General features: G+C 51.9%; 1 protein-coding gene across 10 annotated transcripts in view; it reads left to right on the top strand.

Annotated features, from left to right (window-relative positions):
• Positions 1-18,528, top strand: part of AGBL5 (AGBL carboxypeptidase 5) — a 64,207-nt gene continuing 45,679 nt past the window's right edge. For 5 of the 10 annotated variants that reach the window (XM_032768045.2, XM_032768050.2, XM_032768051.2 and 2 more), the window contains exons 1-8: positions 745-849; positions 1,937-2,246; positions 2,958-3,129; positions 6,011-6,177; positions 13,005-13,182; positions 15,337-15,515; positions 16,779-17,322; positions 17,775-17,944. In XM_032768045.2, coding sequence (XP_032623936.1) covers positions 2,011-2,246; positions 2,958-3,129; positions 6,011-6,177; positions 13,005-13,182; positions 15,337-15,515; positions 16,779-17,322; positions 17,775-17,944 — 1,646 coding nt within the window. In that variant the 5' untranslated portion in view covers positions 745-849; positions 1,937-2,010. Of the gene's footprint in view, positions 22-744; positions 850-1,936; positions 2,247-2,957; positions 3,130-6,010; positions 6,178-13,004; positions 13,183-15,336; positions 15,516-16,778; positions 17,323-17,774; positions 17,945-18,528 lie in introns of those variants that run through there. The other 5 variants (XM_075063536.1, XM_075063535.1, XM_075063537.1 and 2 more) reach the window with 2 other exon arrangements.

Here is an 18,528-nt window from a genome sequence, read left to right as displayed (position 1 = left end):
GCAGGGCCACGGAGCCCTCGGGTCTGCGAACATGGGGCTCTGCTCAGTCTCTGCCCCAGGGAGATGGGGGGTCTCTGCACTTCTCACTGGGCTGGGACACAGCCTGTCACTCGATGGGCAGGAGGGCTAGCTCAGTGGTTTGAACATTGGCCTGCTAAACCCGGGGTTGTGAGCTCAATTCTTGAGGGGGCCATTTGGGGATTGGTCCTGCTTTGAGCAGGGGATTGGACTAGATGACCTCCTGAGGTCCCTTCCAACCCAGATATTCTATGATTCCTCTTCCATTCAGTCCCCACTTGACGGGCATGGTGGCCATGTCGTGAACAGGTTTGGCTGGAAACCAGAGCTATATTCTGTTTCAACTCAGCTTGGGACCCTAGGAAAATAGATGCTGCGTTGATTTCCAGCTCTCACCACGTGTGAGGCATTGGCTGCTAAAATCATCTAGAAAACAGTGAGCTAGTCACCAGGAAGGTGTGCATGAGGGGTCTGGTGTGTCTTGCCCTGTCAGGGCTGGAGAGATGCTTTGGTGGACCAGTCCATGTTCTGTGTACTGCTCTGCACCAGAAAGAGAAATCTCTGTCCCCCGCTTTCACCAGGTATTCTCCTTCCCAAGGACCTTGTGTGAAGAGTTCTCCCTTTTTCCTCAGTAACGGGTTGCTGCCTTTTGATCTAGTTTATTAGGTAAGATTGAGCACCATAATATCGAAGTGCCTTTGAGTCGTGTTGTGTTTCACCCCATAGGTTCACCAGCTTGAGCAATGGTTTGTACTTAGAACCATAAAAAGCAGGAGGGAGGAGGATCTACAAGCAAAACATCTATATTTGGAAGCCTGTTTCATCCAGCAGGTAACAAATGGGCTACCTTGAGCTGACCTCTCACTGGTGGGCCCATTTACTGCAGCACAACTGATTGCTTCATGGGGAGGTGAACTGTGTAGCTTCAACTGGATTTCATCCTGAAGTTTTGGAGCTCAATACTGTCTCTTGCAAATGTGTGAATGTGATCTCCTCATTTGTGGAAATGTGATGACCCGAAACCTTCCTAGATTCTTCCTCTCCTCCCTGTCCCCCATCTGTTCTCCCCTACCCCCCAAGGTCATTTTTATATAAGATGTCTTCAGCGTATAACGCTTTTAGATTAAATCCATTCCTGGTGATTTTAGGGGTGGATTGATTCCCTGTGCTCATTTCACAAGTCTGTCAGTGGTTTCAGATTGCTGTCAGGAGAAAAGAGGGGAGCTCTCTCTTGTCGAGGGTGTCCCTCTCGAGGAGCTGAGGGTTGAGTACTATAATTAAGCTCTTTGCCTTTCCTAGGTTTGGCAACTTTGTTAACTGTTTTGTTTCTTTCTACCTTCTCTTCACACCTCTCAGTGGGTGTTATTGTTTTTCTTTGGTTAAGATTTTCAAAAGTAGGTGCCTAAAGTTAAGCTCCTAAATCCATATTTAAGCACCTAAATAAGCGGCCTGAGATTCAAAAGCAGTGAGTTCCTCACAGCTCCTGCTGATGTGTGTCAGTTTAAGTTCGCCAAATGCTGTGGGATCCTTCAGGATAAAAGGTGCTGTGGAAGCATAGCAAGTACTTTTATGGTGCTTAATAGTGGGCTGCACATGTATAGGACATGTAGAAAACCAGTCCGTGCCCAGAAAGCCTCCAGTCTCAGCTCAGGCCCCATATGGAGCCTGAGCTGAACACACAGGAGGCATGGGAAGGTATGTGGATGGCCACGTAGTCTGGCAAGGAGTGGTGTGCTATGCAGTTTGTGTAGGGGCATAACTTGATAGCTCAATTCATGTTTTTGTAGCAAATTCTTGTGGTTCTCAGTGAGAGATTAGGATGAGGCCCTGGAACCAGAAAGGTACAGTATAATGATCACAAGTTAGCAGTGGCTAGGGAGGAGCTTCTAATTGTTGGGTTGTTTTCTGTGCTCCTCAGCTCTCAGAGACAGCCCCACAGCAGCCTTGGTGCAGACAAGAGGATGAAATCGCACTCTCGGTGGGGGACTAAACATGGAGATACGCTGCGGCGGCCTCTTGTTCAGTTCCAAATTTGACTCAGGGAACCTGGCCCATGTGGAGAAGGTGGAACACCAGGATGGAGAAGGGGACGTAGCTGGGAACAACAGCAGCAGCAGCAGCACTACTGTGTCTGCGGTGTTTGGCAGCTCCTTGCCCACGGCTGACTATGAATTCAATGTGTGGACCAAGCCCGACTGTGCTGAGACGGAGTATGAAAATGGGAACAGGTAAAGGGACTTGAGAGGACGGTTGAGCTTCTCCTGATTAGTCTTCCTTTCATTCTCCCTGTGCCAGGAGGCAAGGCCGACATGAGCTAACAGCTAGAGCCATGCCAATCCTGGCAGTTGTTCAGCATATGGCTCTGTTCCTTGGCCATTCCTTGCCTTCTACTCATGTGCCGTGCTGATGACAGCGTGAACCTTTCTGCTGCAAAGTGCATAAAGAGCCCGGAGAAATCAAAGAGAGCTCCTGCTCTGGCACTCTGAGAATCCTTCTGGGGCCTCACTGCCTCTTGCATCCGGGCTAATAGTAAAGCTTCTCGCAGGAGGATGCTTAGCTGGCAATTCTGGGGATGATACCCATGGTAGACTAGTATTCAGGTTCTCCTGTAGCCAGTTGGCTTCTGCAGCGTTAATAGGAAAAGAATCAGTCTCTCAAGTCCCTAGACACCCATGTGGCTGAGCTGCTGTGGGTAGCTTTGTAGAAAAAAGAGACACTTTTACATGCCCACTTCTCTGATTATGCTGCACTCTTACTTCAGGAGGCCTGAGGTTGCTGAGGTGACTTAATGCTGGAGTCCCATTCGGGTTCTGACCTTACTGCCAGTGCTTGTGCCCCAGTACCAGAGTTGTTGTGGGGTAGCAGACAGCGCCTTTCTGTAGGATAGCTCCATTACTCAGCTGACAGACTGACCTGGTCCTTCTTTGTGTCATTTTCAGATCCTGGTTTTATTTCAGTGTGAAGGGAGGCGCTCCAGGCAAGCTGATCAAAATCAACATCGTGAACATGAACAAGCAGAGCAAACTCTATTCCCAAGGCATGTCGCCTTTTGTTAGGACCCTGCCTGTCAGGCCCCGCTGGGAGCGCATCCGGGAGCGGCCCACCTTCGAGGTATTCGTGCAGTGAGCACGTCGGGGGATGATGCTGCGTGGAGTTGACGGTGGATTGGTGCGTTGGGGTCAGGTTCTGTCTGCAGCTTTGTGACTCTTTAGCATTCTCTTTGGCTCAGTGAGCAGCATGTAAGAGAGGGTTTAACTTTGTAAAGGAAAATGTGAACTCCTGGGTCTCTGTACCAGTCTTACCAGGGAGTCAGACAGTCCCCGTGGGCACTCCAGTCTCTCTTGCCACCCAGGCAAGCTGGATGTAGTGATAAATGATCACTTATCCCCCAAATTACAAAAAATTCAGGTTGCTTCCAGTCCCAAGAGACTCGTTGCTTACCTCAGATCAACTTGTACCTCAGATCTCACACCAAAGACAACATTGGTAGCCAATCCTATAGTAAACTAACTAAGGATTTAGTAACTAGGAAAAGAGTTATTTACAGATTAAAGCAGGCAACATGTATACACAAATGAGTTTTCATTCTGTGGTTCCACAAGGTGACAGAGATTTAGTAATCTGTTAGAACTGAATGTCTTTTGAGGTCTAACCCAGGGTGACCCTGAGGATCTCTGCTTTTTGTTTCTTAAATTCAGCCCTTGTAAGAGTTCAAACAGCAAAGAGATGAAAAATCTTCTTGTCAGTATCTCTAGTTCCCTCTTCCAGAACCTAAGCTGATGGGACACTTGTAGAACCTTCATGGTTGTAAGAAAGCCGTTACACTAGGCTTTGCATTGTGATGTTCCACAATGGCCCATTGAGTCTTGATAGTTCTTCTGGATGGTGTGGGGGTCACTTTTCCTGCCTAAGTTCACAGCAGGGATTTTTACACTTGTAAAGCAAAACTTACTTATTACCTTATAGCACAGGATACAGGCTAATGCAGGCAGCAATTCGCAAGCATTTTATAGAGACTAAACACATTCTTACAAGTTCAGCACCCGTCTCAAACAATATTAACATACAGGTGGTCTGGGCTGTGGATTTCCAGCTATGAATTTGTCAATGCTCAATGATGCCTACAGGCTTGACAAGAGCTGGCATCTGGTTTACCAGGGTCACGCCCAGAAAACTCCTCCTACAAACTGAAGATCTTTTTTCTCTAATCCTTCAGTTGTAACGATAGCTGGGAAGCAGCCTTCCGAACTGAAATGTGATTGTTAAGAGAGCTCCGTATTTAAAAAAATCCCATGAATTAAAAACTGCTAGATTGGGAGTCCCTGGAGGGTAGTGGAGGTGAGGAGGGCAGCAGCAGAACCGCAGTCTCACTGACACATGCACTGCTTCACTAATGGGCCTTGCCGCTGCCCTGACATGCACTCCTGTGCAGTGAGTTTGGTCTTCTGTCTCCTTCAGCGCTTGGCCTTTGGAGAGGCTGGTTGTTGTTCTGTGTACAGGTGTTGCTGGAGATGGACTGAGAACCAGTAACCCTTGGATTGTGACTCCTGGTGACTGTTACTCTGGACTTGGTTTGTTTTAGCAACCAGCCAAGAGTTGAAAGGCTCTTAATTCCATTGCAGATTTCCTGAGGTGGCCTGTCCCATTTCCATGCCTTTCCTTCCTCCGAAAAAACCCCAAATGCTTGGGCATTTAACCTTATCAGAAAATATATTATGGAAGGGGTGGGATGTTGAGGCTGAATTTAGACTGGAGCTGGATAATTAGATGACATCAACATTTGCAGCAGAACAGGTTCAGATGATGTCACGGAGTCCCAGTCTCGGTGCTCTGAATGTAGTCAGCGATGGCTAGTGCAGAATGTCTCCCCTCAGGGTATGTTCTCATTCGGGCAAACCTCCTCGGCGTCAGTGCCTCCTGGGTCTGACCTCACAGCGTTCAGCTCCCTGCGGTGAGTCCACCTGGGTGGGTCACCTGGGGAAGCCTTACACTCCCCCAAAGGGGCCCTGCCTCCCGACTCTGCAGCCAGCTGTGACCCTCCGCTAGCGTGGAAAACAGAAGGTTTATTAGTTGTTGGGAACTCAGCGTAGAACAGAGCTTGTTAGCACAGAAATTAGAAACATTCCGCAAAGGCCATGCTGTGAGAGCCCAGTCCCAAGCCCTGAACCCTGGGCTGTCCCCTCTTCAGTCCCCCAACCACTGACTGACCAGCTTCCAGCAGCCCAGCCTCTGTCATGCCCAGTTGCCCGTCCTCCAGCCTTTGTCTCTTTCCCTGGGCAAACATCTCTCACTTTGTTCTCCAGCTGGCTCTTGCAGAGGATGGGCCCTGACTATCAATTGCCAGGATACAGAGTGTTGGCCATTGTCTGACCCAGGCAGTCACAGCTGCCCTCTAAGGGTCTCTTGTCCCACCACCTAGATGCTTGAGTAACATGGGGGAAACTGAGGCACACACACAGCATTCAGACAAAACATTAAGAACCCTCCCACTTTGTCACAGATGTGCTAACAGTATTTCAGACTTCAGCAGATCACCGGAGGGAACAGGAAGAGGTCCCCTGTTCTCTCCTGGACAATTTTGCACAAAAGGCCTGGTGCATTTTGGGACTTTTCACCTTCCTTTGAAGTCTCAAGTCTTGGTCATTTCTGTTGGGAGGCAGCAAAGTCAGATGGACCAAATGTCTGATCCAGTAAGGCAGAGCCTGTTTTCCTAGGTGGTGGTGTCTGAGCTCCTCAGGGGTTCAGAGCAAACATGGGTGGAAGCAGCCTTGATTGTGGGTTTGACTGCAAAGCTGCAGCCACTGTTTAGTGGTGATTATACTACTGGGGGGCAGGGGGGGAATGGGCATATTTTTAGCTACAGTGAGATGCCAGCCAGTAGCCATATATGCCATGCTGTGCGCCCCAAGGGAGATGACTGCAGGCTTGTGGGTCTCTGCTCCTGGGAGCCATGCTAGCCACTCAGCATCTGCTTTGTGTGTGTCTGTCCCAGATGAAAGAGACCCAGTTTGTGCTGTCCTTTGTGCACCGTTTCTTGGAGTCCCGTGGCACCACCACCTACTTTGCCTTCTGTTACCCCTTCTCATACACGGAGTGCCAGGAGATGCTGGCCCAGCTGGACAGCCGCTTCGAGGAGTGTCAATACATGTCACCCAACAGGTGCGCACCGCCCTTGTTACCCTCTCGCTGCCTGTCTTCCCCCAGCCTTGACATGCTGGCTCTGCTCAAACATAGCTTTTGCAGTGGTTCTGGCCTGGGTGGGGAGTTGGGGTAATTGTGCTAGCTGCCCTCTTGTTAGCTGCCATGGGCTTGTATCTCTTATGTCAGCTCTGGAATGAGCAGCCACAGCTGTTTTCTCTGCACCCCTTGGGTCCCAAATGAGTGGTTCTTTGTGAGGGGGAGGTGAGCAGAGGGTGCCCTTTGGGCTTTGTTTGGGGTTTCCTCCGGGAACAGCATTCTCCATCCCAAGGTCAGACCAGCTTCCATGCATTCCCTGTGGGTGGGTCCTGGGTGGATCACTAATTTCCATGGGTCCCAGGCGGCTGAGAGCTAAGTGTAGGGGACAGGCAGTGGGGTCTGTAGTGTCCCTGGTTTCGCAGCCTAGTGTTGTTTCATACTGAGGAGCAGAGGTGCTGGAGGGTCTGTAACGTGGAAAAGGAGGGAGTGGAACCATTGCTGCCCCCAACGCTGCATTTTGAGAGAGGTTTTAGGACACCTGGCTAAGCAAAGGCTTCATTCCTTTTTAGCTTCCTTGCTGCAGAACATCCTCTCACACAGACCTTTTCCCTTCCCTCGGCAGCCCGATCCCAGGGGAGATCCGTACCTCCTGGGGCTGATCATCAGCACCAGGTATTCTGGCTGCATGGCGCTTGCACCAAAGACCGTCCTCTTTCTGGGAATTGCTTCTGCTCCCTTTCTCAGAAGCTCATTCTGATCTCTGCAGTGCTGTTCTATGTTGCAGTCTCTCCCACCTCCATTGCTTCCTGGCCTGGAGGCTCTTCCATACTCTGCTGTTATAGCCCTAAACCATTTTCCTGAGGCAAGCAGAAAGTAATTCTTTATCTCAAGGCAAATCAAAGGCATTCAGTCCTCTCAGTGACCGGTGTGAATGTCATTCCTCTGCTGATGGCTTTCCAGGGAGGTTTCAGGGAATTGGAAGAAATCAGCTGGATATGAAAAGGCAGTTGATGTTGGCACATGAAGCCTGTGGTCTCTGAGCACAAAGAGCTGCAGTTCCATGACAGCCCCTGGACTTTCTTAGGTTCTGGTTTGACATGGCGTGCAGGAGCTGGAGCAGCCAGCTCTCACTTGTAGCTTTAGAAAGACAGAGGAAACTGGACTTTGAATCCAGCCAGTTGCTCCATGTTTACATACCCAGCCTGAGAGTTACACATATTCATCTCATGCTGCTGAAGTCCATGGCATTGCCCGAGGGATGAATTTGGCCTTCTCACACCAGTGCTCCCTGCTTTGTCAGGCTAGGGTGAGTGGGAAATCCCTGTGTGATACTTGGTTGTGCTTCCTGCTGCTGCAGTCTCCCTCCGGGGGTCACAAGGATCTCCTTGGGATTGGGAGCTATCTTTTCCTTTTGGCTGAGCAAGTTCCCTCTCTCCTGATCCCAGACCAGAATCCTCTGCTGCTTTTGAAGAGTGACTGTCCTCTTGAAAGCTCAGGTCTGGCGTCCTTTCACAGGTCTTGGGGTGGTGCCCATGGCAGAACACCTGACTAGAAGAGCCAACAGCAAGCTGTCTGCTCCTGTCCCACTGAAGGGAGCCAGTCCCAGCCTGCCCCGGGTGCTTTCAGGGAATGGTGAGCGTTCCCTGCAGAGCCAGTGATGGGCAGGGTTGTAGACATTCTGCATAGTTCCTTTGGATACCTGCCTTAATCTGTGTGTTGGGAATCTCTTGAATGGAAGTGCCGGGAGGCTTAGGGGAGAACTCTGCACTCTTGGAACTGTTTGTTGACCTTCTCTGCCTGTGCTCATGTCATTTCTCCAGCCTCTGAAGCTGGCATCCAGCCCTCTTGAGAGAGCCTGTCTGCAACTTTCAACACATCCTGCTTCTCTTGGAGCGCTGCTTTCAAAGGGCCCTTTCAGGCCGTGTCAGCCAGCACCCCCAGGGCAGAATGCTCCTGTGTCCTGTGCTGATCCTTTGTCCTGGAGTCCTTGAAGAACCTTGGGCTGAATTTGAGCCCTCTGCTTGGGCCCTTTTGCCGTTAAGGATTTGTTTTCTTTTATATGTGATCTGTTGTCCTTGGCAACACCTGATCTGTCAGGCTGTTCATGGCATCGTCATGGTGACTGCCTTCCTCTCTTTCCTGTCCTCACCCCCCTTCTGTTTTGAAGCAAGTGGCTGGGTATCAGATGCCTGATGCCCCCCAGCCTGAAGGATCTGGGGACATTAGACCACCTCTCACCTACAATGGATAGTGGCAAACCAGTAGCAAGGCAGAACACCGCTTTTAAGCTTAGGTGCCAGCTCTCCCTCCACATCCCTTGTGTTCTGTTGCCTCGGATCCTTCATGTCATGGCTCTGTTTCAGATTGAGTCCTGCTGGTCGCCAGCAGCCAGAGCTGGCCCTAGGCATGTACGCTGCTTGTATGCATGACTGCATGGTGGGCTTCCTGCCTTCTGCATGTGGTCTGGACTTATGGCTTCCTCCCCAGGGCTCTGCAGTGCCATCCCTGATTTCCCTCTCCACACCTCCCTTTGGATTCAGTAGCTCAGTCTGTTTTGAATCCATGCTTCCAGCTGTGTGTCCCACACCCAAAAGATGCACCAGAGAGTTGGCCCGTGGCAGCTTGATCCAGCTGCTCCCCTTCCTTTTGACTTGGTCTTTGGCCTCTCGGTGCATCCCTGCATTGGGGCAACAGCCGAGCAGAGACTTCACTGGACTTTTCCACTCTCAGGCCGGAGCAGAAGTTACAGCTTCCCCAGCAGAGGCCTCAAAATGAGCACGACCAACGGAGGAGCACTAGGGCTGGGCCATTCGTAGGGGCTGGCTAGGTGATGGGAGAGTCTCTGGGCTGCTGTCACCAGAGTGCAGAGGGAAGAATCTTTCAGGTCATCTGGTGTCTAGATGCTCCTTGGGGGAGGAGAGGGCCAAGGAGGACAGGAATACTGCTGAGATCAAAAAGCCTGGGAAAAGACTAAGTCTGTATGCTGTGAAATGGAATTGGGGGTGGGGAAGGACAGGAGGACAATAGACCAGATGAAGAGAGTGTCGGGGAGATGGAGGGATAAACCAGAGACATAAACTGGCGGTTAAAGAAGTGTTAAATATTCTAGAGCAATTAGAGTGTAGGGACTGAGGGAGAGATACAGCCAGGTGCACGAAAAGAGCCTGAAGCCAGGGAAACGTCGTAACATCGCGTAGTGCAGACCCCGTGGTCAGTAGATCTAAGTACGTCAACATCAGCTACGTTATTCATGTAGCTGAAGTTGCATAACTTAGACCCATTCCCCCTCACCCCTACCCCCTGTAGTGTAGACAAGGCTTCAGTGTTAAAAATGTTTTATTTCTCATTTGAATTTGTCTTCCAGCTGGTGGCTCGTGTTTATGCCTTTTTCCGCTAAATTCAAGAGCCTTTTGGTACACAGTGTTTTCTCCCCAGGCAGGTACTTACATGCTGTAATCAAGGCACCTCTGTCATCGTTTTGATAATGTTAGCAGATGGAGCTCATCAGGTTTCTCACTGTACAGCATTTTCTCTGGCTCGTGAATCATTTTTGTGGCTCTTTCTGCACCCTCTGCAATTTTTCAACATTTTTTTAAAATGTGGACTCCAGAGCTGGACTCCATGTTCCAGTGTCGGTCTCCCCAGTGCCATATAAGAAGGGATGATCATCTCCCTGCTCCTACTCACTAATCTGGCAGCACCACCATCCTCTGTCACATGGGCATCACCTCTGATTTCTCTGTCTCTGGACTTGCACATCCAGGCCAGGGCTTGTTGTTGCTTTCTCTACAGCATTCCAAAGTGCAGCCTTTCACCATCTTCCCAATTGCCTCATATGGGTGTCAGGGAACCACAGGGTCCGTGCTACACCCCAGATTTGGAGTGGTCTCTGGGAGGAACCCCTACAGTATGCCAGACCCCCTAGGGGTCCCACTCTTCCTCCAGGGTGCACCACAAGGCCTCCCCCGCTCCTGAAACTGGGCCTCTGAGCCTGCAGACTCCCTGCTTCACATTGTGAGCCTGGTTTAGGAAGTCCCACTGAGCCAGACCCTGGGGAAGACGTGTCCTCTCCTCAGGGATCAGTGCCCCTCGCCCAGCATCTGCAGGGACACTCACCCAGCCCTGTGAAACCAGGCACATGGCCCAGACAGCCCCTCGGGTGGCCCAGAGAACTGACGGTTACAGCCCAGCCCGGCCTTGTCAGCCAGCGCCCAGCCCACCTGCAGTGACCCCCTTGGTTCAAGCTCTGTCTGTCTCTAGCCCCTACCTCTTATCCTCATACCTCCCCAGTCCATTGTTCTCGAGCTGGGAATATTGCTCAGCCTCCCTGCTGAGAGATAGGGAAATCCGTCTGCCTCTGGAGCCAGGGTTGCCAGAGGTAAATGTCCTGGGGACTGGATCTGCTGTTGTCTCCGTGGATAGGGATCTGCCTCAGCCAGTCCTTTTCCAGTGTCCCATCCCAGCTCGGAGCACTGGGCACCACTCACACTTATGTCTCCTAGCCTCCCTGAGAACAAACAGTCCCTTTCCCCTGTGACGATGCTGGTTCTGGCGGGACCCAACTGAGAGTGCCAATTCAGGACAGGGCAGTTACAGCCCTACGCTGGGGTTTCTCCACCTCTAAGGCAAACCAAACCAGCCAGACAAAAATGACTTCAGTTTCACCCCACTGGCCAACCACAAGTCACACAAGCAATTTCCTTAGACACTCCAATGTCCCAGTATCACCACCAGTCCCATTCGTCCTGAGGATGAATGGTTATGAAAACCAACACCCCGATAAAAGAAAAAGGTTCTCTCGATCCCAAAGAATCAAGCCCCAGACCCAGGTCAATATACACACCAGATCTTACCCCCAAATCACGCTGTTGCCAGTCCTTTAGAATCTAAAATCTAAAGGTTTATTCATAAAGGGAAAAAGATAAGGATGAGAGCTAGAATTGGTTAAATGGAATCAATTCCATACAGTAATGGCAAAGTTCTTAGTTAAGGCTTGTAGCAGTGTAGAGTTAACATGCAGGTTCAAATCAAGTCTACTGGAGAACATCACATCGCTGGGAATGTGGTTACATCAGTCCTTGTGTAGAGCTTTCAGCTATGTAGCAAGTCCCTCCAAGAGAGAGTCAAGAAGGGATATGAACAAGCAATGGCGATGAGCTCAGCACAATTATATAGGCTCTTCCAGGATTTAGAACACTTCTTTGTTCTTACTGTGGAAATTACAGCACAAAATGGAGTCTGCAGTCACATGGCAGTCCTGCACACCCTGCTGAGTTACAAGGCGTATCTGCCTCCTCTCAGTAGGTCAGTTGTGTAGCTGTGGTCCTTAATGCGCATCAAGCACTAGGCAGAGCAATACCCACTTGTCTGGATTTTTCCCAGAAATACAGCACAAATTTGCCTTACAGACAGATATACAGCCCATAGATACTTAAACTACAAAATGATACAGACATACAGACAGCATAATCATAACCAGCAACCCATAACCTGGTCTTAGACACCTTATATGGCCCCCTTTACATAAGATTTGGTGCCACTACAGGACCTTGCTTGTAAACCATGTTCTATATGGTCCCAGTTTATATCAATAACGTCACATCCTCTCACTAGGGAACACTGCAACTTATAAGGGAAACTGAGGCACACGCCGGCTTCAAAAAAATATTTTAAAAATGTCCGCTTCTTCCCCATAGGCCATTCCTCATCTGCCCTGTTGGTTATTGCTGCCTCTTCTTCTCTGGCCTCCTGGGTGCCTCTTGGGTCTGTCCAGAATGCTGTTGCTGTGAGCTCATTTTCCTGGCCATCGCGCTGGCCATGTCAGACCCTCGGGATCCCTGCACTGCCTCCTCTGTACCTGGTGCAAGCTGCTTGTCGCTCCTTGCACAATTCTGCTCCTTCCTTGTCCTGCTCTTGTCTCACTAGGGCACCCCTCCTCCTGCAAGCAGCACCAGCCTTTATTACCCTTCCCTCTGTCCCTCCCACCGGCAATGCCCTCTTTGAACTGATCTGTAAAGAGGCAACTGGGTCCTTAACACCCTCCCCAAGATGCACCTGTGGCGACCTGTAGGCTGAACTGGTAGGAGCTGGCAGGGACCAGTGAGTCCACTGCCTCCTGTTGACACAACCCACCACTCTCAAACCTGCAAAACGTGCCTATGACCCCATCATCCTGATCACCTGCCTCCCTTGCCCACTCCCTCCACCTGCGAGTTACACCAGCTAGGGTGTCTGCTCTGCTGTGGGGCGAGGGCAGCGTCTCCATACATCTTTATGCATCACCCATCATGGTCCTGAGTGGGCCTGTGAGCGCTGCTGCAATGGAAATAATAAAGAAGTGGTATATAGGGCTGGGCTCCAGATTCCAGGCAAGACTCAGAACTAGACAGGAGCAGGGTGCACTTAGACTGGATAGCCAAGCCGGGCTGGAGGCCTCACCCAGGGGCCCCAGAACAGTTCTGGGGGACGGGAGCAGAGCAGGTGCTGAGGGAAGCCAGGAGAAGGTAACTGTTGTGTGGGACTTCCTCCCAAAGGGAATGCAGAATGGAGCCCGGGAAGCTTGCAGAGGGGAGGCTATGGGCAGGACACCCACTGCTTGGATCGGTGGCCACCTTCCAAACTCAGATGGGACTCTGCTAGTCCTTGGTGGGACCTGTCCCCTCGCTGGGAAGGTGGGTACCTCTCCCTAGTGCTGAGGCCTGAGATTCTCTTTTCCAGGAGTGCCCAGCTGGTATGTGGGGGGGAGCTGCCCTTCCTCCCTCGACTGTCAGAACTGCTCTTCAGGGCCTTTCTGCATCTCCCCCCTGCAGCACCCTTGACTCCATCTATTACCATCGAGAGCTCCTGTGCCGCTCCCTGGACAATCTGCGGGTTGACTTGCTCACTGTCACCTCGTGCCATGGCATGAGGGAGGAGCGCGAGCCCAGGCTGGACAACCTATTCCCTGATGAAGCCACTCCTCGTCCGCATTGCTTTGCAGGGAAGAGGGTAAGTCGCTGGCTGCCTCTGGGTGGGGATGGGGACTGAACTGCCTCGGAGCCCTGGGACCGACATCCTGCCAGCAGACTGGCTGTCTTGTCTGCTGGTGTTTCTGTCCCCTGTCAGTTCCTTGAATCCAAGCACGGAGGATGCAGGGCACAGCCTTGTCCTCAAGGTGGGAGACATCCCTTAGGGCAAGACATATTAATGGGGATATCCTATATCCCAGTAAAGAGGAGAAGATAGATGTTGATAAAGTACACGTAGGATCTGAAGAGAAACCATCAAATGAAAGAGAGTCCCATTCAATGACATCAAATGAATGGAGACAACTAAACAGTGACAAATGTAAGTGCTGGTATACAAATGCTAGTATTAAGATGAGTGACCTCGAGTGCCGGATATTTGCTGCTGATAGGCATCTCAGAAACGTAGTGGAACGCTAATCAGTGAGACACAGTAATACTAGGGTATAAAATATACAGGAATGACAGTCGGTTGCGCTGGTGAGGGAGTGCCACTACATGGGAAAGAAAGCGTAGCGTCACATACAGTGAATATTATAAATGAATCAAACTGTACCATAGAATCTCCATGGATAGAAATTCCAAGCTTGAATAATAAGAATATAGCAGTAGGGATTTATTACTGACCACCTGACCAGGATCGTGATAGTGATTGTGAAAGGCTCAGGGAGAGTAGAGAGGCTATCAAATTAGAAAACTCGGTAATAATTGGGGATTTCCGCTATCCCCATACTGATTCACCTTAGGATGGGATGCAGAAATAACATTTCTAGACACCATTAATAGCTGCTTCATGATGCAGCTAGTCTGGGGACCCACAAGGGAAGAGGAAGTTCTTGATTTAGTCCTATGTGGCTCCCAGGGTCTGGTCCAAGAGGTGAATATAGCTGAACCACTCGGGAATAGTGACCATAATGTAGTTAAATTTGATATCCTTCAGTGGAGTAACCAAGAAACCCACCACAGTCACATTTTACTTTGAAAAGAGGAACTACGCAGAAGGGAAGACATGAGTTAAACAGAAACTAAAAGGAATAGTCACGAGTGAAATGCCTGCAAGCTCCATGGAAATGCTTTAAAAATGCCATATAAAAAAAACGGAGGACCAAAAAACAGTGAGGCGGTAAAATGTGCAGATGATACAAAACTACTCCAGCTAGTTAAGTCCCAGGCAGACTGTGAAGAGATACAAAAGGATCTCACAAAACTGGGTGACTGGGCAACAAAATGGCAGATAAAATTCAGTGTTGATAAATGCAAAGTAACTCACATCGGAAAACATAGTCCTCACTACATATAAAATGTTGGTGTCTAAATTAGCTGTTACCACTCAAGAAAGAGATCGTGGAGTCATTGTGGATAGTTCTCTGAAAACACCCACTCAATGTGCAGTGGCTGCCAAAAAAATGAACAGAATGTTGGGAATCATTAAGAAAGGGATAGATAATGAGACAGAAAATATATTGCCTCTATATAAATCCACAGTACGCCCATATCTTGAATACTGCGTGCAGATGTGGTCACCCCATCTGAAAAAAAGATATACAGGAATTGGAAAAAACCTCAGGAGGTCATCTAGTCCAACCCCCTGCTCAAAGCAGGACCAACCCCAACTAAATCATCCCAGCCAGGGCTTTGTCAAGCTGGGCCTTAAAAACCTCTAAGGAAGGAGATTCCACCACCTCCCTAGGTAACCCAGGAGCCCTCAAGGAAGACACGGCCATTGCAGAGAAGCTAAACATTGTTGCATTGGCCTCCATTGCAGAGGGAGATTGCCCCACCTGAGCCATTTTCTTTTTAGGTGATAAATCTGAGGAACTGTCCCAGACTGAGTTGATGGAAGAGGTGGTTTTGGATTTAGATAGTGGCAGGATGTTATTTTCTATCCCTTTCCTAGTAGATCCTGACATTCTGTTAGCTTTTCTGACTGCTGCCGCCCATTGAAACGGAACCTGCTCGGAGTGTTCCGATGCGGTGAGCTTGGGCTCTCACCCTGCACCGGTGGGCCAGATTCCTGGAGTGGGATGTGGCGCAGAGCCCTGGGAAGTGTACAGTGGCTGGAGCTCCAGAGCGGCTGGGGTGTGTTGCGCAAGGCTGGGAAGGGAACAGTCGGTAGCTCTGAGTGTCTCTCTCCTAGGTCTTCTTCCTGAGCAGCAGAGTTCACCCAGGGGAAACGCCGTCCAGCTTTGTCTTCAATGGCTTTCTGGAGTTCATCCTGCGGGAGGACGATCCCCGAGCCCAGATGCTGAGGCGCGTGTTCGTCTTCAAGCTCATCCCCATGTTGAACCCAGACGGCGTGGTGCGAGGTCATTACCGGTGAGAGCTGCGCTGACTGCGGATGCTGCCCCGGCTCTGCTGGGGTGGGTTTCTTTCTTGCATACCTCCCTGAAGGCAGAGGCTAGGCTTGTGCACTGGCAGGAGCACAGGGGGGCTGGCGGTAATGAATGCCGGCTCTGGGGCAGCTGGGAACCAGCCTGGGTTGAGCAGTTGACAGGTTGTTTGCATCAGAACCCCCCAGTGAGGCAGGAGCTGAGTTTGGCAGAGTTTAGAGCCCATGACCCTCAGGTCAGGGCCAGCTCTAGTTTGGAGCCTGCTACATATCTCCAGAGGGACAAAAACACGTTTAAAGTCCATGATCCCACCCAGGTGTTTGGTAGCCTCAGTCACTTGCCAAACCATATGCGGAGCTTAGAGTGAAGGGGCAGGAATCACTGGCCTGGAGCAGTGCTGTGAGTTTTCCTGCCTGAGTGGCTGACCTCCACAGTGCCTGCTGCGCGCGGTGTCAGGAGCAGATGCGGTGCTTGTGAGCAGAGCTCCGGTCGGCGCCAGGTGCAGACTGCACAGAGCCTGTCGGTGGGAGGGCTGCAGTTCGCTGCTCATTGGCCTTGCGAGAGAGCAGGGCTGTGTCTGATGCACACCTAGCCGCTCCCTTCGAGCCGTGACTCAGTTTGTAGCCGGGCTCTGAGCTGTGGTGTGTTACAACAGCAGCTCCTGCTGGCCACTGAAGGAGCTGCAGCACCACTATCTGTGAGCACAACCAGCCATTCATGAAGGGGAGACGCTCCAGAATCTGGTTGCAGTGGGTTATCTCTTGGCCAGGGGCCCCCTTGAGCCGGTACAGGGGAGTGGAGTGTTTGTAGCTGAGCTTTAGGACCCACAGCATGGTCTGAACCCCTGGATATATGGGCTTCTCCTTGCAGTGACTTAAGCTGAAGGAGTGAGTGCTGCGGGGGGGGTAGGGGAGCCTCTGGGAGGGCCAGAAGGCCTTCTTCAGTAACTCCCCCGATCTCCCCGAAAAGGCAGTGCGGCCCCCTCAGAGTTGCCACTGTGCCTTGTGAAGGCCTGATGATGGCTCCTTCAGCCTCAGTGGATCCTCCAGCGGCTTGCTGCATGCTCTGTCCAGCCCTGGGGGTGGAGGGTAGCATTTGCTGGGCCATAGCAGGGTGGCGGGGTGATCCATGGGAAGGACTCTGGGCCCAGCCCCTGCCTTCAGCAGCATGCCCTGAGGCCTGCAGTGCCCAGCAGAGGGCATCCAGCTGGGGACAGGCAGGTGTCATGTCTCCCCTTTCCCTTCTGCAGAACTGACGCCCGGGGGGTGAACCTGAACCGCCAGTATCTGAGCCCTGATGCAGAGCTGCACCCTGCTGTGTATGGAGCCAAAGCCGTGCTCCTTTACCATCACATCCACAGCCGTGGCCCACCCGGCGCTCCTGACTGGAGGGTACACGCCTCCCCGCTCACCTCCAGCTCGCTAAGCACAAAATCTTCCAACCATTCCATCCGCAACTGCACCCTGGCCCCGGAGGCTTCTCTGTCAGAGCTGGAGAAAGCCAACAACCTCCGCAATCACCCCAGCACCCATCTCATGCTTTCTCAGGACCCCCAGCTGCTGGAAGCACCTGCTGCTGAGCGGGGGAACAAGGACCAAGCTGTGTGGATCTTGCCTTCGGAGCCCACCGGGGAGCACTGTGAGTGGGAAGCCGAGACCGCCTCGTCAGTGGCTGCCCTGGAAGCCATCCTGCCCCAGGAGAGCGGGCTGGCGTACTACGTGGATCTGCACGGGCACGCCTCCAAGCGCGGCTGCTTCATGTACGGCAACAGCTTCAGCGAGGAGAATGCTCAGGTGAGGGCAGGGGCGGTGGCAGCTCAGCAGTGGGGGGATTCTGGCGCCTGCTGCCTCCCCCTGGGCTGGGAGAAGAGGGAGTGCTGCTTTTTTAAACCCAGACATAAATTGAGTTCAGCATGGGGTGAGGCTGGAGGGGGAGAATTCAGGATGGGGGTTGGCACAAGGCTGGCATAGATGCGTGGAGGTTCGGGGGGTGTGTGCAGGCTGTGGGGAAGCAGGAGAGGTGCATCTGGCTGGAATGAGGGGCTGGGCTGGCTGATGGGGAAGAGAAATGCGCAGTACAACTCAGGGCCTGAGAGCCTGGTACTGAGCTGCAGTGACACAGGAGTTTGTGGTGTTCCAGTCAGGTGCATCTCTTACCAGTACGTCTTGGCTTGCCTCGGGAGCCAGTGGTGTGCCTGCACCGTGTGGGCACTGCCCGAGCTCTGTGTGCCTCTCTCAACCTGTAGGTGGAGAATATGCTGTTCCCAAAACTCATCTCCTTGAACTCAGCTCACTTTGACTTCATGGGCTGCAACTTCTCTGAGAAGAACATGTATGCCAGAGACAAGAGGGACGGGCAGTCGAAAGAGGGCAGTGGACGAGTGGCTATCTACAAGGCCTCGGGCATCATTCACAGGTGTGCTGGTCCCTCATGGGGGCTCTCCCCAGCCCTTCAGGCTGCTCACGTAGTGTCAGCACCACCTGGTTTAGTGCAGCGGCTCCCCCTGATGGGGCTGTACCACATCACCACGCAGCGGGACACTGGGCTGAGCCAGTGCTGTGGCTGTAGAGGAAATGCTCCGTGGCCAGCATATGAGGCCAGCCTGGGGTCTGCACAGGCTCCGCCAGAAAGGTGTAAACTCCTTTTGCCCGGCATAGGCGAGAGTAAGGATTGGTGCCCTGCCATGCCCACCCCTCTTGCCTGCCTGTGCCTGGCCTCTGCAGCAGCTCAGCAGTGGGGCCCAGCACAGGGGCTCAGTGTTAGTAGGAACCATCCAGGACCTGGAGTCCCAGCACTAGGGTTCCACCGTATGGCTTCAGTGGCCATAGCTGAGATCTGGCTGCTTGCTGTGATGAGCTCAGTCACCCCTACTGTGAGTCCAGGTGGGAGCGGGTGCTGCTGTGGGTGCCCTCCTCCCACCCTGGGTGCTGGCTGAGCCTCCTCCTCCCTGGGGGTTGCCTGGCTGTTTAGTTTGGCTCTGCAGGCCCTGGACGTTCGGA

The sequence above is a fragment of the Chelonoidis abingdonii genome, chromosome 3 (genome assembly GCF_003597395.2).
Source record: "Chelonoidis abingdonii isolate Lonesome George chromosome 3, CheloAbing_2.0, whole genome shotgun sequence".
Lineage (NCBI taxonomy): Eukaryota > Metazoa > Chordata > Testudines > Testudinidae > Chelonoidis > Chelonoidis abingdonii.
Note: the sequence above shows the minus strand (reverse complement) of the source record. Positions and strands in the feature narration are given on the sequence as shown.